This window comes from Leishmania martiniquensis, chromosome 29 (genome assembly GCF_017916325.1).
Source record: "Leishmania martiniquensis isolate LSCM1 chromosome 29, whole genome shotgun sequence".
Classification (NCBI taxonomy): Eukaryota; Euglenozoa; class Kinetoplastea; order Trypanosomatida; family Trypanosomatidae; genus Leishmania; species Leishmania martiniquensis.
Genome location: NC_090164.1, coordinates 806,541 through 820,329, shown reverse-complemented (window position 1 = coordinate 820,329; position 13,789 = coordinate 806,541). Strand labels below are relative to the sequence as shown.

Here is a 13,789-nt window from a genome sequence, read left to right as displayed (position 1 = left end):
CGTCGGCAAAAGCCATCAGCGGCCGCTGCCTCGGTGCGGTAAACGCCGCGCACGCAGAGATCGCCCTAGTCGGACTTATTTCAGCGCATCGCTTTTCTCTTTTCCTCGTCTGTTTTCCTGTCGAGCGGTTTGCCCCCAACCCCCCCCTCCGGTCCCTCGGCGGCCTGTGCGTCCAAACCGCGGCGCCGGCCAAACAGATCGTGACGCCCTGTGAGGAGGCCGTGCCGGCCATCGCACCTGCGGCGAAGCACACGACGGAGGATACACTCATGTGGAAGGGAAGGGAGACGGGCGCACCAGAGCTGTAGGCACACGCGCACACCTATGCCTACACATACGTCGATGCGTTTATATCTGCACGCACCTGCTCACCCGCGTGAGAAGAGGCCAAGAGGGCATTGAAAAGGTGCAGGCGGATGAGGGGGAGGGAGGGAGCACACGTGCGATAATTTTCCCTGCGCTGGCCGAGGCTCTTTAGCTCCTGCCCTTGCAGCGTGCCGACCTGCGAGAGAGAAGTGCTGCACCGTAACGCTGAGAACGCAAGCGTCTTGATCTGTGTACACCGCGTCGTGAAGGTCGCAGGGGAGTGAAAGGGGCCACGTGGAGTGCGACAGGCATCCCTTTGATCCCACCTCTCCTGCCTACCGCGCTCGTCCTGAACCCAGTTGCTTTATCCGGCGCTGAAGCGTATCCACCGGTGTGCGTTATTTCTGCGTATTCGGTGAATTGTCCCACATGTCCGTGAGCATCTTCACCTCCTCCACCCTTTGCGCACGCCCTCTCTCTCCCTCTCTCTCTGTTTCGCTCTGCCACTGTGTGTCCGTCCCCTCATCCTCTCGCCTGCCTTCCCCATCCTCTAGTTAGCAGGCGGCTTCGACAACGGCAGCGCATCACCAAGCAGCCCGCTGTATGAGCATCGAAAACGCCATACGGGAAGGAAAAATCAACAAGCAGAAGTGTCTCGGCCCGTAACCAGTAAACACGCGCAGTGGCAACACGCCTGCGGTCGCTCATGCGTGGCATAGCGGTGGCGAAGACCTCCCCGGTCATTCAGCCCGTCCGCATATCCTTCCAAGATGTTCACGTTGGAGAGATGAAGACTCCGCATCACTTCCCCATCACCTTGGAGGCGACCCGGACGTGGTGCTATGAGGAGGCATCAGTATCACTCACACACAGCGTAATTCTTCATGGGCCAGAAGAGCATGCAAAACAGCAGCGAACGCCTCTCGGCGCGCACAAAGCGGGAGTGGTTCACATCATGGCGGGGCGGCGACCGCTCAGTCCTGCAGTATATGACACTAGTGCGACCAGCAGCAGCGGCATCGACCCCGGGTCTGGCGCGCCCATCTTCTCGGTTCCTCTCTACGCGGCGCGTGCATCGTATCAGCGTCCGAACCTCTACAAGGAGCACTGCAGCCTGTGCATTGTAGAGGGTCCGCCGCACATCTCCGCGCGCTTTCAAACGCCACACGACGGTGGCGCACGTCGGCAGAGCCACAAGGAGGCTCTTGAGTGCACCCCAGAGAAGCCTACCGACGTACTGTTCATCGACGTCGCTGCACTCACGCCGGACCCTCATGCGTCCCTGCGCTGCACCGACACGGGAGAAATCTCCACGCCCACAACGCTGTATTTTCGCTGTGCAACTGCGCCGTCGTCTTCGCCCACATCCGCGTCAACAAAAGACCAGCGCAGGCCGCAAGGGCGCCACATCCCGTGGTACGGAGCGCGGGATAGATCACAGCAGCGCCGTCGCCGGGTGGTCCTCCTCCCACCCACGGCGGCGGGTAGAGTGTTCGAACTCGTGAGCATCAGCATGAAGCGGGGGCGCGAAAAGTGATGCAGGCGTGGGGCAAGGGGGACGTCCAAGAGCTATAGAGGAGCGGGATGCTACGAGGGAAAAGCAGCTCGCCACAGAGGGCGGGGTCGCATACGACTACGCATATGTCTGCCACGCCCATCCCCGCCCCTAGCTTTGGGGGCATGTGCTCTCGTCTACGCCTAGTCTTCAGCGTACGCCGCCCGACGAATTTCAGTTCTGTGTGTGTCTGCGTCTGTGGCAGCGCCTAGTCGTTGTGTACCCGCGCACGCACCGTTGCATTGCTCCAAGGTGCCCACGCGAAAGCTCGACAAAGGTGAAGCATACATTAAAGGACGCCTTTAGGCAGGTGTGGGAGGGCGGAGCGTCGTTGACTCTCCTGGCCGAAGTCGTGACGTGGCACCCGTGCACGGAGCTGCAGTAAGGGAAGCAAAGGAAAAGGCAACGTCATGGGAAAGAGCGGCCGACCCTCACCTCACACCGTCTCCTTCATCACCACTGCCACCGCTACAAACTGCGTACTCCCTGCAAACCTGGCCCATCCTTGAGCCGCTTTCGCCTCTCGCTTCGGTCGCCTCCCATTACTTCCCATCCCTTCCTCCTCTCTCTCTGAGTGTGTGCTTGTGGGATTTTCATCTTCCCCCACCCACCCCTCTTTTTTTCCTCTACAGGTTGGCACTGGCGCGCGCGAAACGGGCGCCGATGTGTCCGGCCACCGCGCAGCAGTACAAATCGAATGCGTTGTTTCGCGTTCTTGCCTTCCTCGACAACACCGGCACGCAGGCCTTTGCGCTGGGCACCGAGGTCGGCGATGACGGCAACTTTCGAAAGGCGGAGAGAGTGTTCGCCGCAGATGCCGCTATCACCGGCGTTCTCACAGCCGCACTCGATGCGTTGCGAGCTAATGTGCGCCGCCTTTTCACGGACGCCGCAGAGCAGCACGCCTTGCTCAGTGTTCTCGGTGCCGGCTCTCCCGAAATGTCGACGAGAGCCTCGCTGTGGATCACAACCGCCCCTACGCCGCTACCGCTTCGGGAGGACGGCGCTGCGCTGACGGACGTAAACACTGACGATCCCCTGCCGACATTGCAGTCCTCCTCAACTGCGCTCGCTTCGGCACCCATGGACACACCCTGGAGCGAAGCCGTGCTGAACCCCACCTCCCTTGCGCAATACGCAGACACTGTCGAGAACGAAATCCCGATCCACTTGCTGATGCGGCTGCGTGGTGTGCTGGGTATATCAGCGGTGCCACCGGCGGGCGATGGCGCCGTACCCGCAGCGGCGCCGTGCTGCTGCACCTCTTCCCCTTTCGTAGAGCAGCTTCTCATCGACGGACTTGATGAATGGCTGCGCCGCTGCCCAATCGATGAGGTGAAGCGCATGATACGAGCGTGCGGCGTTCAGCCTACTGTTTTGGCGTCGGCGTTCACGCAGCAGCAGCAGCAGAGCGTTGATGCGCAAGATGCCTCGCTACCTAATTCTCTGGTAGATTTTGTTATTGATGTCGTCTTCCCTGTGCCCGTCCAGACGGCAGGTAAGGCGTCGGCCAGCGCGTCGAGTGGCGCTGCCGCAGAGGGGCTTCACGACTGGCTCATCCTATCCTACGAGAAGAACCGCGAGGCGATCGACATCGAAGAGGAGGAGAGCACTTCCGCGAGTGAAGAAAGCGATGGGAGCAACGATAGCGTCACGCAGGGCCACAGCAAGAGTAAGCGCGCACGCACCGACTTCGCGTGTCCTTCGACAGACCATATCCACGCTCTCAGCGCGTGGGAACCTGCCGAGGGCGAAGAGGTGCTCACGGCAGAAAACATGGATCGGTATCTGCGTGAAAGCCCGCAGCGTATTCCTAAAGCGATTCTGCGAGAGGCGCGCAAGCACATCTCCGATGCGAGCATTACGGAGTTCGAGCTGAAGCATCACTACACAGCTGCAGAGCTAAAGGAGCTTGTGAAAGAGCGCCTGGGCACCATGTCTGCATCCGAGGCGACAGATTTCATGAAGTGCCCCGTGACAGAGGCCCAGATACAGGAAGCAGCGCGTTTGACGCGCAAGGTACAGTTTGTGAAGTGGATACTTGCTCTTCACGGCGCTCAAGTAGAGTCGCAAGCCCGCGAGTAAGGCACCGGTGCCACCATTCCCCCCCTCCCCATTCCTTACTGTAGGCTTGCATGCATCTCTTCCGCCGTGTTCTTCATGTTCACGGCCTCTATCCTCGTCGGCGCTCGTCGCTTCTCATGCTGTCACCCACCTCAGTGCGTCGTATCGAAGAGTTCCCTCCTCACCCCCTTCCTCTGTGTGTGTGTAGGGCGGGAGAGGGGAGGGGAGAGGCAGGGTAGACGCCACGCACGGCCTGCGCACTGCCCTCGGGTACGGTTCGCGCCCTCTTCGGCGTCGGCGGGGAGTTCTGGGCTGGCGGCGTGGAGCGGGGGTGGTGCGCGGCCTGCTACTGCGCTGGCGCTGTTGCACCGCCGCCGCCCCGCCTGCGTCTGCTATGGTGGGTGCCCGAAGCGCGCCTGGTGCGACGCCAGGATCTTGCACGCGGTGATGCGACTGCGCAGACGCGGGCGAGCCGTCCCGCCACCCGTCTTGTCTGCTGCCATGGGCGGAGAAGGAGGGCGAGGACAGCGAGCCCCCTCCCCTCCCCTCCCCACCCTGGATGGCACCAGCGAGCGCCGCCGCACGGCCATGTGAGGGGCCACCACCCCGCACGGTGGAATGCCGCGGCTTGAGGCGCCTCGGCGCGAGCGCAGAGCCCAGGGTGTGCGAGGGCATTGGCCTGGTGCCGGTCGATCGCGCCGCACGCAGGCGGGGGAGGGGCGAGCGAGCACTGGGGAGGAGGGCGGCTACTCGGCGGCCGGCGCGACGTCGCTGAGGCAGGGCGGTCTGTGGCTGTGTATGCGTGTATTATACGCGCTGTATTCATGGTCGAACGAGGATGCAAGGGGCGAAGCATGCATATACATGTTTATGTGGATGTGGTACGACTCCGCATTGGGCACAGAAGGTGAATCTACTGAGCATCTCGGCGTTACGCGTCTTTCGGCCGCAAATGCTCGCGCGACCCAACGATGTACACCAACGTCGCTTCTAGCGCGTTGCCTGCACCCTCAGGCACCCTATTCGGCGGCCTCCTGGAGTGGTGGGGCGCGTCCTCGTATCTCCAGCGACCATTGCCCCAGAGCCCTTATCTCATCCACTCACCGGCTCCACTCTCCCTCGGTAGGCGCCCCTGTGTCTCTTGATGGCGGCTCCCCTCGCCGCTCTCCTCTCCTCACTTCTTCTCCGTACTCCCCCCTCCGGTTCCCGTTGCCGCACTGCATCGCCTTTGCGGACAATATCTCGTCTGGCGGTGGTGACGTTTGAGGTCAGGCCGTCGTGTGACCACTTGTGTCTTGTGGACTCACAGCGCTCGCTGACCTTCTCCATCGAAGGCATTTCTCTTCGTCTCTCTTGGTTTGCCGGCCCAACTCGACGAGCGTAGCTGTATAGCTCGAGCTACAGCATACTTGTGTACATGCCTGTGTCAGTGGCTGCCCGACCAACGGCCATCGGCAAGCGGGCTTTGTCGCCGTAAGACTTCCTTGGGCTACTTCTTCGCGCAACTCGGTGCATATTCTTCGGCCCTAAGTCAACCACCATCGCCAATAAATACGGTGCTCACAAGCGTTCATGGACTCGAACACGCAGCGGAAGGAGGAGTGGTGCATCTCACTTCAGTTTTTTCTCGCGAGCCGGCTACGTACACCCTCGTACGCGGTAGCCTCACGGCAGCACCCCTTCATCCGTGTGCCGCCTATGATACCTCGCACGCAGTTTCTGCTTGATGGCATCGTATGGGCGGTAAATGACCACCCTGGCTGGGTGGAGAGTGCGTGGCTCACGATTCAGAACCACATCAAGGACACAGCGACCCGGCTCCGGGAACTGAGCGACGAGCTTGCGCGCGCCACGGCAGCTGCTGCCGCATCCACATCCAGCAGCAGCGCCGCCACGAACGCTATCTCCTCAATGATCGCGCCCCGTGGGTCGGCGCTAGATCGCGTGCGCACCTACCAAGCTCACGCGGCCGTGCAGGATGTGTACCTCGCTTTTTGCGCCCTGGACGCCCTCGTAAAGGGCGTCTGCGCCGACGCCGCGGTAGCAGTGCACGAGGCGGTCGGAAAAGAGCTGCCGCAGCTCGTTGCCTATTACTTCCCACTGTTCGCCCCTTCCACGTCCTACTGGGTGGCGGACGCTGTTGACGAGTACCGGCATCTCTTCCTCGCCCTGCTAGACTCGTGGATCACGCAGAGCACATTCAGCAGCGACGTGCACCGCCGCCTTCAAGAGTACCTCCAGCACCGCTTACAACGCACTCGCGAAGCGGAGTCAGCGGACGAGCATCAGGTGCAACAGGACGCCTCCGGCAGTTTCACAGCGAAGGCGAATGGCAGCAGTGGCGGCGCGAACGGTGCCGATGTGTGGGGGATGAATGTGCAACACATCATTGACAACGCTGCCCGCGTCAGCGCAGCAGTGATGACCACCGCCCCAACGGCGAACCTAACAGGATTGGAGTCGAGAGGAAAAAGTGGGCAGCAAGCATCAGTAGCGAGCGCGAAGAACGCCGCGCTGCGCTCTTTCGAGCGTGGGGTGCGCACCCCAGACACGGTGGAACGGACGCTACGAAGCTTTCTGAACTCTATCTTCCCACCTCGCAACACAGCGGCGGCGCGGCACCGGTGTCCGCACTGCGGTGCCCCTTTCCGAGATGACAAGAGCAAAAGCTCCCACTATCGCTGCCACTTCTACGCTCGCAACTTCTTGAAGCCTGAGGAGAAGCTGGTGCGTCTCATGTACCCGTCCGCCGCCGATTTTGCAGAGCACACCGGAGACCTGAAGCGTGAGGGGCACTTTACGCGGACGGTCGAGGTGTTGGAGGAGGCGTACAAAGGCGGCGGTCGCGGAGCAGTGAAGATCCGCCGGTTGGAGGAACGGCTACCCGAGTCAAACAACCCGTCCTCCCTGCCTTCGTGAGAAATGCACTTCCCGCGATGCGTACCCTGTGTTTCGCTAACGGTGCCTGGTGTGTATGTGCGCGGCGATTCGTGGCGCTGCTGCTTCGTCTGCGCGTGCGCCTCTTGGTCAGCCCCCCTCCCTTGTGTTGCACTGTGCTGTGGCGTGATTGTTAGATCAGCGCAACAGAGTGAGATGCGGGCGTCTGTGCGTCTGTCGCTCTGTATGTACAGGCGGTGATAGGACAAATACAGCATCAGCTGGGCCTAAACCAAGGCGGGTGATTCTCTGTCTGTAAGTGTGAGTGCGTGTGTGTGTGTGTGTGAATCCTTGCTCTTTCAGCCTTCAGCACCGCGCCGAAACACCTCTTGATGCGCACGTATGCCAGCACTTGAGCGACTGCATGCATAGAGAAAGGACGGCTCACTGCGTACGTCACGGGCACGGAACACGAGACAGAATGCCCCATGTTCATGGAGGTGTGTGGTGTGCGCGTGGTGCGAACAACTTGACAGGACAGCACACTACCTACCCACCTCTCTCTCCCCCTCTCTGCATGTGCTCTGTGATGGGTCTTCAGAGTTTTTTGTTGTTGTTCTCCGCTTCGCTGTTCGTCTGTCTGTCCTCTCATGCACCGTCACAGGAGTCGCTCTCTCACAGCCATACGACTCAAGCGACACATACACTTTCACGCGTGTACTCGGCGCTGCTGAACAGTCTCTGCATGCTTGCTCGTGGACGCGCTTTGCGGCAGCATTTCGTCTCTGCGCGGCAGGTGCTCGGCCTTCAGGATGGTCAGTCCTGCACGCCGGCAGAGATCAAGAGGGCGTTTCGAGAAAGGGCGCTAGCCGCCCACCCCGACGCTGGAGGTGACCCAGACAGCTTTCGAAGGCTTCAGGCTGCCTACGAGGCGCTTCTGCAAGAGCGCGGGGCGGGAAAAAAGGGCAGCAAGGCATCGGCTGCCAGCGAGAGTGGTGGTGGTGGGGGCGGCGCTAGCGGCTTCTACGCACACCCGCATGCACAGTGGAGCAATGACATGCGCTCGCACCGCGCCTACTGGCATGACATGTACGCCGGAACGAACTCAAACAACTACGGAAGCCACCAGCGCGCATCGGAAACGCATGGTAGCACCAGTTCACATTATCGCACCTACGGCGACGGTCTTGGCGAGGAGTTCCAGCAAGCCTTCAAGTCTTCATCCGCCGGTTATGGGCAGGGGAGCAGGCAAACCAACTTCTCCACCTGGCACTTCTACCGCCCATACGACTCAGACTACCGCAACCCGTACACTACCGGCTTCACATCAGAGGAAATTCACCAAGCAGCGCAGCGGCAGCGCCGCGTCTTCGCTCGCGCAGTGGTGCGGCACGCCTTCCTGTGGTCCGGCCTCGCCTTTGTTGTCTACCTACATGAGCGCAACAATCGCGTTTGGCGCGCGGTAGAGGCCCGTGGCAAGGGCTACCAAGATCCTGAGTACTGGGCACAGCTGCGGAAGGACGAGGAGGAGGCACGTCGAAGGAGTCGGGCACCGCTACGGCTGGAGCATCATTGGCTGGAGACCCCATTGGCGAAGCCCTTTGTGGCAGAGCCCGCCGAGAGCGATCGCAATGGTTGCTGCGGCGAAAATGTCCATGGAACAGTGAACAGCCTTTCTGGTGCTGCCAGAGTGGGCAAGACGAGGACAAGCCAGCAATCCAGGGCAGCCGAGGAGCGACGAAGGCGAGCCATCGGCTCATCATGTGGGGCGCTGCGTGGTTTAGGCAGAAGCTTTGGTGGGCCTCGTGTGGCGAGCTACCAAGGGCGGCCCTTCACACCGAATGGGGTGCGAGGCGTGCGCAACACGGCACCCATGACACCAAAAACGTACGCTGACGACGTCACATACGAGATGGGAGACGAGGAAGACGACTTGTAGCCGGTGGCCCCCCTTGTTTGGGGTTGGGAGGGGGAGAGAGGTGGACGCGGTTTGTCCGCGCCTCCGCCCTCTCTCACCCTATATGACTCCTCTTTCTAAATATGTAGAGAGAGATACTGTCGAAGACTTGATGGGTGCGCCTTGTGTTATGTATACGTGTCTCTAGATGTATACGTATGGGATGTGTCACCTCCTCCTTGCCGGGTGCTTCACCGCTTCGCCTTCTCTTTTTACTGTTCGCGCGATGTCGTTCGCTTCCTTCGCTCGCTAGCCGCCGTCACGTTTAGTTCCCCTTTCCCTTTCCCTTTTTTTTTCGCTGCTCTTGCGGCAATGGTGGCACGTGTAGTGACTTTAGTCATATCATGAGGATTAGGCATTCCCGAGATGGGCTCTCTCTCTCCCCTCCCGCTCCCCCCCCCTCCCTCTCCTCTCCTCTCTCTGACGCTTTTTGGCGCCTTTTCACCGGCGCTCCGACTCCTGCTTGTAACCCTCGGCTCACGGAATCTCCCGACTGCTCCCTCTCTTCATCTGCCGCCTTCTCCTCCCCTCCCCCTTTCGCCACGTATTTTTCGTAGGACAGTGGGCGATACGCTCGGCTTTCTCTTTTGTCTTCTCTTTCCTCCACCCGCACCTGGGGCTGCTTTTCGGAGTGTGTGTGTGTGTGACCGTCATGGCTGGTGCCATTGCCTTTTCTCCTGCCCCATCTTATGCAGTGGCTTTACGCTACACCTCCATGAGCGGGCGTGCCTACGCGTGCCTGTGCAGAAGATGGAGGAAGAAAGTGGGTGGCGAGGACGGGTGTCTGTGTGCGTGTGCGCTCCGCGAACTCTTTCGCACGAGAATGTGTAGCGAAGGCAACTACGTTTTGGGCGTTAGTGAGTGCGTGTTTGTCCCCACCATGAGTTCTTCCCACCACAGCGAGCACGTTGAAGGCAACCAAGGATGAACAAAGGGGAAGAAAAAAAAGAAAGAGGGAAACGCTGCCTGCGTCCGCTACGGCAGCAAAGCACGCAGAGGCATGGACGTGCGAACTCTTCCACACACGGAAGCAGCACTGTTTCCAAGTCTTTGCTTTCCTTGAAGAATTTTTTTTTGGATGAACTGAAGCACGATATGGCGCATGTGACTCTGCGAAGACACCCCCCCCCCTCCTCCTCCTCCTCCTTCTCCCCCTACGCACCACCGCCCGTGTAACTCCCTGTCTCCGACCCAACCTTCTTCGCATTTCGCCAAGGTCTCCTCAGCATAGGTGTCTCCTCGGTGGATCTATGCACACAGAGGCAGCTGATTTCGCTCGTCTCGGCTCTCTGTCTCTCTCTCTGTCTCTCTCTCTCTCTGAGACTTGCGCACATCACTCAGGTTTTTTTGTATTGCTCAGAGCGGCAGAAGCGGCGCTGGCCGACATTTCGACACGAGTGCCCCTTGTACGGCAAGCCCTCTTGGCTTCTTATATCTGTACGTCCTTGGCAAGGTACGGTGGAGGGGCACACACTTGTTCGTCCTTGTGCCCCTCTGCATGCGCTCACACCCGCACGCTGTCGGCTGCCGAGTGTGCACGCTTGCCAGCGAGTCGCTGTCCTCCGCATCCAGCTCCTCTTCATCAAACACTCGATATCATGTGAGTCATTCGTGCGCGGAAAGACACACCTGACGGCAAAAAGGGACTGACACTGTTCAACCCTCTCGGCCCATCCACCCCACTCACTCACAAAACGAGAGAGAGCCGAGCGACAGCAGCTACGTAACCACAACTATTGAAAAAAGGTATGCACTTTTTGGTGTCATTTCACACCCCCTGCCTTCGCTTGATTCGCAGGCTTTGCCTTCCACGGCGTTATATCGCGGCTACACATGCACATATTGTAGGCGCCGTAGCCGGTGCTGTAGCAGCATCGCAGCGGGCTGCGTCGCACGCACTCCACGCCGAAGTCGGGTATAGTCGCCAAGGCGCTCAAACCGAAACGGACGTCATCGCAGAGGCGACATCTGTGGCCGCTGAAGACGCGAGCGCCTACTCCCCAGCCAGCGCCGCCGCTTCCTCGACCGCGGGAACACTCATCTTCCCCCCTTCGCCAACGGTGGCGCCCCTTAGGCCTGCCTGGACGGTGGACCAGATGTATGCCATTTTGCAGCGGCATGAATTCTTATGCGGCCGTATTCCTCTCCTCTGCCCTGCATCGATGAGTGCGGGACTAACGACATCTTTCCTGCCCACAGCCGTGGACAACGCGGCTGAGGACCTTGACACCGCCGCCCGCGACCCCCATCGCGCGTCCCCTCGGCGCGGCCCCGGCGTCAGTGCAACGGCGGTGCGCGAGATTCAAGAGGTCCTCGACCGTCTAGCGCAGGACCCCCATCGGCTACGTGCACTCAACGAAAAGCAGCGCCACCGTCTCGTGACAGCAGCGTGCCGCGTTGGGTATGCTGTCGGCCTGCATAGCCGGTGCTGTGCACTCTACGCGGACACACTACTTCTTGGGCGCTGCGTCAGCGACGGCGATCGGTACGGACAGCCGGCTGCCGCCTCCGGGCCGTCTCTACCGAGCAAGGCCGCCCTCGAATTAGCAGAAGTGGCCTTGCCCTCTGTTGTTCTCAGGGATTCTTGCTCCATTCCCGACTTCATTATCGACGCCGCTGGTCAAGCGGCCGACCTGACGACGCTGCATCTTTGTCTGCCCCAAGACGCACACGCTTCGCCGACCGAGGCGAGCGCTGTCGCTTCCTCGAGCTTGCTGACAACACTGTATGTGTATGCGCAGTGCGTGCGTGTTCTACTCTCTCACGGTTGGGGAGGTTGCCTAGCATCAAGAGCGGCAGATGTTGACCGCCGCACCGACACCTCAGGCGAAAGGGTTTCACGGCAGAGCCGTGATGTGGGAGGTCCGCCAGCAGACTGCCTCAACGGCATCGCCGCAGGGACACGAAATGCGTCAACGTGTGCCGCAGCCGTCGCCTCACCAGCAACAGCGTTATCACACACGACGCCCGGGGAGGCCTCTGAACAAGAGCGTTGGCGCTACTTGGCTCTGACGGCGTTGCGTCGCCTTCGCATCGACGCCGTCGACGCCGAAGACTTTCTCCGCACGTCCCTGCAGAGAGCAAGCTACCGCTACACGGACGCGTGCGGGGACTGGACCGCCGTGCACTCGTCTGTCTACGCCCAGGCCTTCTGCTACTGGCTTGAGGAGGAGGAAGTAGCGGTGAGCACTCCCTTGGCTTGCCAACGACGGCCACAATACGATGGTGAAGTCGAGGGCAGGGCGGGAGAGGAGCATCATTGCATTTCCACGAGAGCTGCGACCTCTGCGAAGCCGACCGCATCCGCTCCTGTGCTACTGACCGTCCCCGCTCTCCTGATGCTGCTACGCACCGCCGTGGTGGCTCGCCAGCACGACATTGCGGAGTGGGCTACGCTATGGGTGGATGCGTGCCTGGAGGAGTGGGCGCGCTCTTCGAAGGTAGCTGCTGCTTGCCGCATTGCCGCTCCTCTGCCTCCAATTGGTAACCCCTCAGCGCAGTCGCTGCCGCAGCTCGACGCACTTCTCGCCTGGTACCTTCGGTACCTTCAGCAATCGGGTCAGCGCCGGCGAGCTGTTAGCTGGTTGTCCTCTCTTCGCCGTCGTCAAGCGACTGTGCCCATCCTTGCTAGTGCGCTGGCAACGCTGTCTGTTGCTCGCGAAGCGGCTCGGCTTGCCAGCGATGAGGTCGATGCCGATCTGGCGATGTGGTGCTTGCAGCTCTGCCTCAGGGATACAGCACCGGCCCTCTCCCCTGGGCATACCGACATCTTTCAGTGCCTCTGCGCCTACGCCCGCTGCGGACTTCCAAACTTCGACATGGTGCTGCAGTCCTTGCGCAAAAACGGGCTACTCACACCAACGCCGGAGGAGGAACTTTTTGTGCGCCTCCTGCACGCCCGCCGCTCCGTCTACTGGCGCACCGAGTGGGAGCGCTGCGTGGCTCCGTACATCGCGGAGGAGGAAGAAGGAGCCCAAGGGCAAGACGGGTTAGAGACCGACTCAGGGGACGCAGAAAAGGCGCAAGGCAGCCCCCGCGCCACCAGGTGGCCTCCGTCGAGGCCCGTCACACTACGGACCCTCGAGCGTGCGCCATCGCGAGAAGGCGCCCCGACCACTTCGCTCGTGTACGGGGATGAGGTCGAGCCGTTGGATGGAAGTTGGGGCGGCCCCGCATCATCGAGCGGGTCGCCACACGAGCTCTCCGCACACCGCCCCACGCCGCTCTCCTCAGTCTTCTCTTCTCGAGTCATCTATCAGCTCCTCCTGATCCTGCAGGAAGGCGAGCATCCCTCATTCATGTCTTATTATCGCGCTCTCCTGCTCACCTTCAGCGAGCGCGCCACACCGCAAGATCGCGCGAAGTGGGTGGTTTTAGCGCTCAAGTGGGCCATCCAGCTCCACGGCCGTGCGCGGAGAGCGGATGTGGTGTACATTGCGCTAGAAGTGGAGCAACTGACACGGCTACAGCAGAGGCACACCGACGCCACCACCGCGTCGTCTCTGTCCCTTTCCCCTGAGGTGTGGCACAGACTCAGTCGCAAGTGGGCGATGCTCTACCAGCAATACCCCCCAGCCCTGTGGCGCCGCGCCGCAACGACCGAGATGGGGAGTGGAGGCGGCACTCGGCGTGACGCTCCTCCTCAGCAGCTCTTATGTATACCAAGCGCAGCCGTCTTGTCAACCACCCCAGTGCTCGCCCGATTTGCGAAACGGCGGTGTCTGCTACCATCATCCGCGATCTCTGCGACAGAGCTGTTGCGCACGTCTCGGCGCGCCAGCGCTGAGGCCACAGTGACGAGGTGCAGTCAGAACGATACCACCATAGCGAAATGGCCCTCGCCAGGGGCTGCTGATCTCGAGTCGTGGATGAATTACGTGGGTACCGTGCGGCGGTTCTGAACGATGCAGTTTCGATGACTCAAGAGGGACCAAGCGGGCCATGGGTAGCAGTGGAGAGACGCATCCATTGCCTCTGGAAGAGGAAGAAGTGCATGGCTCAGCTTAGCCGCGTTCGCCACCGATGTCCTC

At 60.8% G+C, this 13,789-nt stretch overlaps 5 protein-coding genes across 5 annotated transcripts; all 5 read left to right on the top strand.

The window, feature by feature from the left end:
• Positions 1–1,012: 1,012 nt before the first annotated feature.
• On the top strand, positions 1,013–1,843 carry LSCM1_04480 (uncharacterized protein; the record flags this gene model as incomplete). The annotated part of the gene is made up of 1 exon (XM_067321987.1): positions 1,013–1,843. The coding sequence occupies one exon, from the start codon at positions 1,013–1,015 to the stop codon at positions 1,841–1,843; it is 831 nt and encodes a 276-aa protein (XP_067177082.1).
• Positions 1,844–2,524: 681 nt separating this feature from the next.
• Positions 2,525–3,946, top strand: LSCM1_04479 (uncharacterized protein; the record flags this gene model as incomplete). Its single annotated transcript, XM_067321986.1, has 1 exon — positions 2,525–3,946. One exon carries the CDS (start codon positions 2,525–2,527, stop codon positions 3,944–3,946), a length of 1,422 nt encoding a protein of 473 aa, XP_067177081.1.
• Positions 3,947–5,497: 1,551 nt separating this feature from the next.
• On the top strand, positions 5,498–6,844 carry LSCM1_04478 (uncharacterized protein; the record flags this gene model as incomplete). Its single annotated transcript, XM_067321985.1, has 1 exon — positions 5,498–6,844. One exon carries the CDS (start codon positions 5,498–5,500, stop codon positions 6,842–6,844), a length of 1,347 nt encoding a protein of 448 aa, XP_067177080.1.
• A 703-nt stretch (positions 6,845–7,547) lies between these two features.
• On the top strand, positions 7,548–8,741 carry LSCM1_04477 (uncharacterized protein; the record flags this gene model as incomplete). The annotated part of the gene is made up of 1 exon (XM_067321984.1): positions 7,548–8,741. The coding sequence occupies one exon, from the start codon at positions 7,548–7,550 to the stop codon at positions 8,739–8,741; it is 1,194 nt and encodes a 397-aa protein (XP_067177079.1).
• A 1,766-nt stretch (positions 8,742–10,507) lies between these two features.
• LSCM1_04476 (uncharacterized protein) lies at positions 10,508–13,660 on the top strand (the record flags this gene model as incomplete). The annotated part of the gene is made up of 1 exon (XM_067321983.1): positions 10,508–13,660. The coding sequence occupies one exon, from the start codon at positions 10,508–10,510 to the stop codon at positions 13,658–13,660; it is 3,153 nt and encodes a 1,050-aa protein (XP_067177078.1).
• Positions 13,661–13,789: the final 129 nt, after the last annotated feature.